At 27.5% G+C, this 9,702-nt stretch overlaps 1 protein-coding gene across 2 annotated transcripts in view; it reads right to left on the bottom strand.

Moving 5' to 3' along the window:
* Window positions 1-2,123: 2,123 nt before the first annotated feature.
* The window catches only part of LOC102681954 (lateral signaling target protein 2 homolog), a 51,177-nt gene continuing 43,598 nt past the window's right edge, over window positions 2,124-9,702 (bottom strand). The window contains exons 4-7 of one of the 2 annotated variants that reach the window (XM_006618820.2): window positions 7,314-9,652; window positions 6,730-7,010; window positions 6,095-6,391; window positions 2,124-2,783 (exon numbers count right to left, since the gene is read on the bottom strand). In XM_006618820.2, the coding sequence (XP_006618883.1) occupies window positions 6,111-6,391; window positions 6,730-7,010; window positions 7,314-9,652 (2,901 nt within the window). In that variant the 3' untranslated portion in view covers window positions 2,124-2,783; window positions 6,095-6,110. Of the gene's footprint in view, window positions 2,784-6,093; window positions 6,392-6,729; window positions 7,011-7,313; window positions 9,653-9,702 lie in introns of those variants that run through there. The other variant, XM_031511974.1, reaches the window with a different exon arrangement.

Raw genomic sequence — 9,702 nt, 5'->3', positions numbered from 1 at the left:
TATATATATATATATTATTGAATGTAATTAACTATGGAAATGTAGATTAAACTAGAACTATATAAGTGGAATATAAAATTTTCTTTTTTGACTAATTTTTTTAAAGCTTCATATATAATTTAAGTTTTCAAATGAACAGTTTTGAAATATTCAATATTAATTCAATCCAACTATTGGATTAAATATTCAATTATTATTTATTGGATTAAATATTCAATTATTATTTGTGACTATTTATGAAAGATTATTTTTTATACATAAATCTAATTAATTTGACAATTAAAAATGGCAGTAATCGCTTTAATCGTCATATGACACAATAATTCATTCGAATTCAATGATTACTCTGAATAATTATTATTTTTTCGTTGCATTACATTACACCCTAATACTCCTTAAATAATTCTATACGATCGAACAAGCTGAGCCGTTTTGTTTCTTCCTTTTTTTTTTTATAAAAATCCCACGTTAAAATATTTGAATTTAAAAAAAAAAGAAAATGATATTAAAAAAAAATTACAAAGAAAATACAGCCAATTAGTTTAATCTCATAATAACAGTAACAATAATAAAATAATAATAATAATAGTAATAATAATAGTATAGTAATAATAATAGTAATAATAATAATAACTCTGAAATATAAATTTCAATGAGGAAATTAAATATAAAAGATGATGGAAAATAAAACGTCTAATTTCATTTCAAAATATTTATAAGTATATCCAAATACATTAAAAAATTAATTGTTATCCTTATAAACAAAATGTTATTCTTAATTAAAAAGATATGTAATAAGAGATGCACGAAAACATTAAATATTTTTTATATTCAAATTATTTGTAATCTTTTCTATATCTAATTTCCTCCATTTTTGTTGAATTTTTATGTATGTACTATAATATAAGTGTCTCATACAAAGACACTACCCTTGTTTATCGATATACCAAATATTAATGTTACAGAGGAATTTGTACATAAGGTTACATCATACTTTCGTTAACCAAGATAATAAGAAATAAATTTTTAGATAATTAAATTCAATCAATTTCAAATATATTAATTGTGCGAGAAATTGTAAATTATAATACGTGGTCTTCGTACCTTTGTTGTCGCAAATCGAATAAAGTCATGCAATAAAATTGACATACGACACAGAGTTGGGCACGGTTTCTACGAATATTCATTTTAATTATTTATAAATCAGTCATAAGAAATTAATATATCAGTCATCAAATAGTACAACAAGAACATAAAATTCTTCACATTACCCTTAAAAAATGCTTATCTAACGTTTTTTTCTATAAAACGAAATAAAAGATAGTTCAATTATAATATCAAATATCCTAAAACATGAACACAAAATAAATTTCAAAATCAAAAAAGCAAACTTCTATTTTTGTAATTTTTTCATTTTTAATAGCCTATCATAAAATTATTTGATCAACTATTCCATTAAAACATATTCTACAATAACATTCGAAGAAGTAGATAAATTCAAAATCAATTTCTTAGTAATCAACCAAAAATATTGCCCAACCCTTCCGCAATTACGAAAAGCACAATCGCTCGACTCAGCAGCAACTACGGCGAATCATAGATTTATTACACGATATCTGGAACGGCCTACAATCAAAAACAGTCTTTTAAATCGAAATCACATTCAAAAACGGTCCTCAATCGAAAAGCGGCGGTTGTCTTTAATCGAAACAGTCTCTGAACCATTAATTCTCGTATTTGTAACAAATAAATTACTGATAAATTCCTTTTCGTGATATCGTAAGAATAATTTCAATTACGATTCCATTTCTTCCAATAGTCTGTGTCGATTTTCTAAAACTTGTACTTGCACGAGAGGATCACGTTGAATCAGAAGAAAACTTATTGTCGCATAAATTTGGCACAGAATCTAGTGATGCCGCTGCATATGTATTATATGCTTCGAAAAATCATCGGATCATAGGCCATCCAGTGTGATGCTATTAAATATCGCCCTTTAAAGCTTCCGTATTAACCCATTGTTAAACGGTTTATACTATATCACGATTCGCCAGCGTGTGTGCTTCAAATGCCGGTAAAAAACAGAAACGCTTTTTTTCACAATCGTTATATGGTTCATTATTTTTTCACGCTCGCTTGCAAGTTTACGCTATTTACACCAACAGTCATTAGACTCGAGTAAATTTATACTCAATGTCTTTTTAAAGAAAGAAGAAGTGGAGCAATAATTTCTTTTTTCCTTGCTTCGGAAAACATGTATATTCATAGTGGAAGAAATGTAAATGCGTTTGTTATACATTTGATCAACAAGTAATGATACAAATATAACATACTAATATTCTAAGTACTTTTATATTTCGTGAGAATTCAAAAAGTTCATAATATACATCTATATATGGACTTAAGTAAGATTTTATGATTTGCAAATTTTTTAGAATTTCTGCAAAATTCTTCACATCGACATTTATCGCTATAATTTCTTCCACCATAAATATCGATACAAACGTATCTCTTCTCCAAACGAAAGAGTTTCATCGGTAGAATATCATAATAATTTTAAAATAATCACGGCCCGCTTATCGCTAATCCAATCGTTTATTTGATATTAACATTTAGAAATTGTTATTTCATCATTATCGCTGGGAAAATGTTTGATATAATGCAGAGTTAAACGATTTTAGCTGTTTTTTTTTTTTATCTTCAGTCTATGATTATTATTCCCATTTTTCATTGATTTCCATAGAGTCCTTAACGCCTTTAATTATTTAAGAATCTTGTGTTTCCTAAAAACATATATTCCAAAATTAAATACATATATACATATATATGTATACATATATACATGTCTGTTTTATGTAAATAATAATAAATAATATCTAAATAATAAAAACAGTGAAATAATATGAAAAAAACGAAAGAAAATATTTTTAAAAGTTATTTGATATAATATACATTCATAGTTTTTTTATAGATTTTTTATAGATTATGGATCATATGAAATGATATTCATTTCTTTAAATGGAAATATATAATTTTTAATGCAATCCATACAGTTTGTTATTTCTTACAAAAAAATATTGAACTATTTGTATTATATATTAATTTAAGACATATAATTTTATAAAACTTATTGTAAGAAAAACAAATAATACATGCACTTTGTTTTTCATATCTAAAAATTTTAAATTAAAATATCTCCTAAATAAAAATTTTTCGATATAAATATTTTTTTATAGAAAGTAACATGCTATATTAATTAATGCAATAAAAATTATATATCTATTTAAATTGAAATTGATTTTCATTATCTTATATGCTAATCTATAGAAAAACTATTACTGTATAATATATCTCTTTATATTAAATAACTAGTACAAAAATACTTTTTTTCACATTTTTCTTAAAAAATATTTTATTATATTTATATAAAACAGATCTAAATATATATATATACAAACATTTCTATTTTATATTATATATATATAATATCAAAATATTTTTTTTTAGTTTTTATAACTATATAGGCTGCGACATTTTTTTGGTCCAAGCAAGACTTAAATGATCTTATATATGTACAAAGAAAGGCATGCAACATGGTCACTTTAAATAACTGATAAATTATTCCTTGTATGAGAAAATATTTCAAATTTATACAAAAATTCTAGTATAAAAAGGGAAATAATTTAACGTTATTAATTTTTAACATTTTTTTTAAAATAGAAATTTAAAAGATATATGAAGATCAATCTTTTTTTAATTGAAATCATATACTTTTTAATACATTATATTACTTTTTATTATACTAAATTTTAATTTTTATTCATAATTTCATTTAATAATTTAGATATTTTAACTAATCATGTAATAAAATTAATTGTACTATGAAAAAAAAAATATGAATAGAAAAATTGCTTCACATGCTATTAATTTTTCATATGATAAATTTATTATTTATTTTTATGAAATTGAAGATAAAATATTTTTTATAATAACAATTATTTACACTAAATAATAAGAAATAACGATTTATTAAAGTCATTGTATTAAAAATATAAATTTTAAGTAAAAAAACAGATTTTCAAATTTCCTTTTCACATTCATTCTGCAAAAAAATTAATAAATTGTGTTCCCTTTTGTATCACTAAATTATTTAATAAAATATTTTTTCACACAATAAATAATTTATAAATTGAATTATGTATAAAAATTATTAAGTTAAAATAAATTATCAGTTCTAATAATAAATTTCATAAGAACTTTTTTTTTATATATTCGTTTAATTTTTTACAAAGATTAAATAATATATTTATTATATTGGATATTTTTTATTAAATTAACAAATTATTTTATAACAAATATTTTTCTATTATTTATAGATTTTAAATAAAATGTACATCCCAACTCTCAAAATATCTTTATTTCAAAGTTTCAATAAATTTTTACACTATAAAACTTTATTCCCACTTGTTCCAAAACTCGCTATATCCAATATAGTTTAAAAATGACTCAAATAATAATTTTCTATTCATTTTTTCAAAATGATTTGATTCAATCCAACTAAAAATATTAATTATAATTATTACATTAAGATATGTTGTAAAATGTAGACATAACTTCGCAGAAAAATTTAAAATACAAAAATAATAATAAATAAAAATATTTTAATTTCATATTTAAATCATATTGTATATTGTTTAGAAAATTATTAAAAACAATTATTGCATAATATTTATAAATTGTTGTTATACATTAATAATATTATACATGAGATATTTACTATGAAGTCAATATTTTAAAATATATATAAACACTGTATTACTTAATTAAATGTGTAAAAATAAATATTTGAAATTATATCCAACATTTTACATGTTATAAATAATGATATAAAAGAAAATGAATAATACTTATACGAGTAAAATACAAAAACAAAAAAAATTAAATTGTATATATCTATATAAATGAATATTTCAAAAGGAAAAAAATATCAAAATTCAAATGGAACATAAATGGAAAGAAATGAAAAATAAAGGAAAGAAATAAATAAGGACAATATACAAAAAATACTCTGTATAATATAATTACATGTGTTTTAAGTGAAAAACAACAAATGTTTATCTTCTTTTTTAATTTTTTTTCTTTTTTATTTTTTTCGTTTGTTTCTCAATATTTTCATCTAAGCACATAAAAATTGAATGTGATACAACTGTTTCTGGAAATTAATTCCTTAAAATATTCTATTATGACATGTAAAAATATTAAAAATTGGCATCGACATATAATTTATAATCTTATGATTTTAAATGCTTATACAAATCAGACAATCAAATAGTATCGATATTCTTTCAATTTTCATCAATTTTATTCGATCAATTTTTAATGAGGAATGATAAATAATTTGTGATTTGAAAGAGATCAATTTAAAATTAAACTGCTTGTCATTTGAAAATATAATTGTCATTACAAGAAGATCATATTAACTAATGATATAGAAAAAGCATTAGAAAATTTAAAAAAAAAATATTAGAAAAAAATATGAAAAATAAATTTATAGCAATTTACATTAAAAAAAAAAGAGGAAAAAAAAGAAAAATAATCTATATATAATATAAATATAAATATAAATATAATAATCATCTATTTATATTATATTATATTATATTATATTATATTATATTATATTATATTTTATAATTAAAAATAAAGGAACATTATCAAACTTATTTAATTTCCGAAAATACAAAAATTTATGTTATAAAATATTTCATATTATTTTAAACTTAATGAAAATCGAAAGAACACACGATCAAAATATTTATTAATATACTTTATGCGTATGTACTTACGTACAAAGTATATATATATAGATATATTATGTCATAAATATACATATATCTATATTATACAATTTATGTCGGGCCTAATTTTTTACTCTTCAGAAATAAAAGAGAAAATAAGAAACAAAATCTAAAAAAAAAGTCATTTATGATTAGAATGAAAAAGAACGAATTCAACGATTCGCGGACGTGCGACAGGCCTTTGTTTAAATACCAATATAAACAATTCATTCCTTAGAAACTCTCTCGTCACACACCTTATTCAGATAAAGTTCAGCTTGCTGATGTCACTGAAGACACCGTAAACGGCGTCACTTGATAGAGAAAACACCTGTTGCATACCCTGACAGGCTTCGTATGCCCATAACGAGGGAGGGGAACGTTATTACTGCTGCAACGGCCGCAGAACACCTTGCCGCAATTTCTGCAATGATGTCTGCGTCTTACCACCGTGAATCCAGCTTGACATGCCATGCAACGGGGCGCATCGTTGTCCGGGATCCAAGCTGGTGCTCTTTCTACACATTCCTCGCCACGTTCCGTTATGGAGGATGCTATATAAAAAAAAAATTAAAATTATATTTGAAAAAATATCAGATTTTGATATCGCATAATTGACTTTTTATAATTGAATGATGTCTTTTAGACATAAATTAAGTGACAGAGATTGAATAATAATAAAAAACTTAGTTTTCTTTCAATCCAAGTATTTAAAGAAATTTAAATGTCCACATTTCGATGTGACATTATTTATATGATTAGATTCAAAAGGATTTTCTTTTAATAGTTAAGCGATGCCTAAGTATCTATAAAAGGAATTTTGAGCAAATGAATATTTTATATATTATAATTTGTAAAAAATTGAATTTATGTAAAAGGAAGTAGTTCATACTTGTGTTATGGTCAGTTGTAGTAGTTTCTTCCAAATCATCCTCATATTCTTGTAACAAATCTTGTCGGTCATGATTAGTAGCTGTATCGTTTATCGGACTTACAGGATTTTCAGATACTGAACTTTCATCCTTCATTTCACCATCTTCCACAGTTTGACTACTATTCATAAGGAACACACATTTTAAAATATTACGTAGATCTGATGCAAAATTCGTCTGTAACTGGTCTGCCACACCAGCTATACAAACAAATAAACGGTGGACAAGATCCTCAGACGATCTGAAGAAAAAAAGAAAAATTATTAATCAAATAATGTAGAATATAAGCGGAAATATATATAATAAACTTAAAAAAACTAATGTAAGTTTTATATAAACAAAATAAAATATTTAATAATTTTCTAAAATTATAACAATTATTAATGATAATAATATATCAACTTTAAGATAAATGTAAGTACAAATGACGCATAATTTTCTTCCGATTCTAAACAATAATTTCTAATTAATAATTTTAAAAAATCCAATATTCAAAAATTTCCAAAGATTACCATATAATAAAGAATACACAAAAGAAATTTACCGAAATTTTGCTCGAATCTTATAATTATTTGCAATCTCAGCAGCTTGCATTGCCAATGCTATTTCCTCGTCATCCTGGCAATCACTTTGAAATTCACTAGTCTCCGAGCTTGAATCACAACAACTCGAACAGCTCGAACTAGATCCAACATCTGGTTTATGAGCCAACATATGATCCGAGTTGATCGACTGTGTTCCTTGAACCGTAGATGCATTCATCAGTCTCACGGTTCGTGTAGCTCTTTGCGTGTTATTGTCTTTTTGCACATATGATACAGGTTGCGTCAAGATAGGTGAGCTCGGCTCGTTCGACAAACCGCTTTTATCCGTTCTTGGTCCCAAACCATCATTCATTAATTCATTAGGACTTCTGTTTCCCAATTTCCTCTTAGTCTGTTCCAATCTAGGATTAGTTCTTTCATATTTATCTCTTTTATCATAGTCTCTTCTTTTCATTCTAATAATTTGTTCTGACCTGGATCGTCTATAATCTAAAAGTTTTCTATTTTGCGGCGATAAATTTCGCTGAGGTCTAGAGATGATACTACATTTCCTCTGTCCGGATCCAGGTGTGCTACGAGTTTCAAAGTGTTGTAATCTTGGACTGGCGTGAGGGCTATGGCTTCCAAAGTTAGGCATTTTTCTAGTGTTCTGACTGGGATGCAGGCTAGCGCCATAACTGATCAATCTAGGATTTAAGCAACGATCTGTCGAGTTTGATCTGGAACGTTCCGTGCTTGCCGATGATCGTAAATTTTGGAAATTTTGTATCCTACTCTCTTGTATTCCTTGATGAAGTTTTTGTCCATTTCTTTCGTGCTTGCGTTGATGCCGTCGTTTTTGTTTCTCGTCCTTCATCTTTCTCGACGTCGTGATCTTATCCTGAGCGTATTGCTCGATCTTTGTACCAATTTTTTCGATGTTCTGCGACGTAGAGGGGCAGTTCTCGCATTTCAAGTCACTCCAGAATTCTTTTCTCGAAGTAGACGCATCGATACTTAAATTCAAGTTCTCCCAATTCTCGGAATAGTTGATCTGAAAACTGGATTGGTTTGAGTCACAAACAGAAATATGCCCATTCCCGTACGCGACTCCAACGAATTCCTCATTTGTACCATCAAAATTCGACGATATCCGTGGAATGTTCTTCGCGACCTCCGTGTTGGCCGCGTGCAGATTATGCACCTCGATCGAATGATCCAATGATGCAACCGTTTTCACGCTCCTTAAACTACAAACGCAAGAGTTTTCCGATATCGTCGAACTCTTCCTTTTAGGTGAATTCAAATTAGAACAAGAATAGCTAGTGTTCTCTTGCGTATCTTCGTCGCCCAAGCCCTGTTCATCCTGTTGAATCTCATTGGCGAATGTCTTCTTCTCTTCAGGACTTTTATCGTATAAACTGGTATTCTCCGACGAGATCACCGTGCAAATTCCCGAATCAGTCTGCTCAGAGATCTCGTTCTGACATTCTCCATCTAACAATAGATTCGACAACGTTTTATTCGCCTCAGAGATGAGCTTTTTCGAATCCAAATCGGGCAAAGAGTTTTGTATATGGACCGTCTCACCAGTTACGTTGTTCTCGTGTGAAACCTGATTCAGTAGATACTGAGTTTGAGGAATTTCGATGTTATCCGAGCTACCTAATATCTCGGTGATGTCCGAGGTGATGAATTCTTCTTGCTGTTTGTGCAATTGTTCGCCGCATCTATTCTCGTTTACATTCGAAATACTGCTCTCCGGAACGACTTGTTCCGTGACGGAATTCACTATGGAAACAGGAGCCGCGTTACATTCTATTCTTCTCGTGCAAGGATTATCATCGCAAGATAACCGACTATTCGTGTTCGATGAACTAGAAGGTTTTTTAACATGATACTGCACTTCGTCACCAACACTATCACGTTCACTGGATGTCCTCGCGCTACTATTACACCTTACAGTCTCCTCGTACCCGTTCACGGATATGTTTAACCGATTAGGCCCAGTTTCCACGATCATTTCGCGGCTCTCCTCCTCCTGATCGCTATTCCTCTCCACCAACCGATTCTCCTTTTCTAATATTTGAACCACATCGTCTGCCACTTCATCCATGTTGTTCCCTGTATTCTTCGTCACAGTGTAAAAATCTACAATGAAGTCTTTGCAGTTCGGGTAACCGGTATAAAAATTGTGAACAAATTCCTCCAGATCGGGGATGTCCTGGCACGTGGACGATTTCGATGATTGCGTGATAGGGCCTGACGGCTCCTCGTTCGAGCAAAGCAGTTTCTCCAGCATGTAGAGCTCGCGATTGTTCAACGTCCATAGAAGCTCTCTTATTTTTAGAAGAAGCGACTGGAATGAAAAAAGAAATATTTGTTTATACTTTTGAATGATTTTTTGTT

This window comes from Apis dorsata, unplaced genomic scaffold (genome assembly GCF_000469605.1).
Source record: "Apis dorsata unplaced genomic scaffold, Apis dorsata 1.3 scaffold_376, whole genome shotgun sequence".
In the NCBI taxonomy this organism is placed as follows: Eukaryota; Metazoa; Arthropoda; class Insecta; order Hymenoptera; family Apidae; genus Apis; species Apis dorsata.
This window is presented reverse-complemented; position numbering and strand designations above follow the sequence as displayed.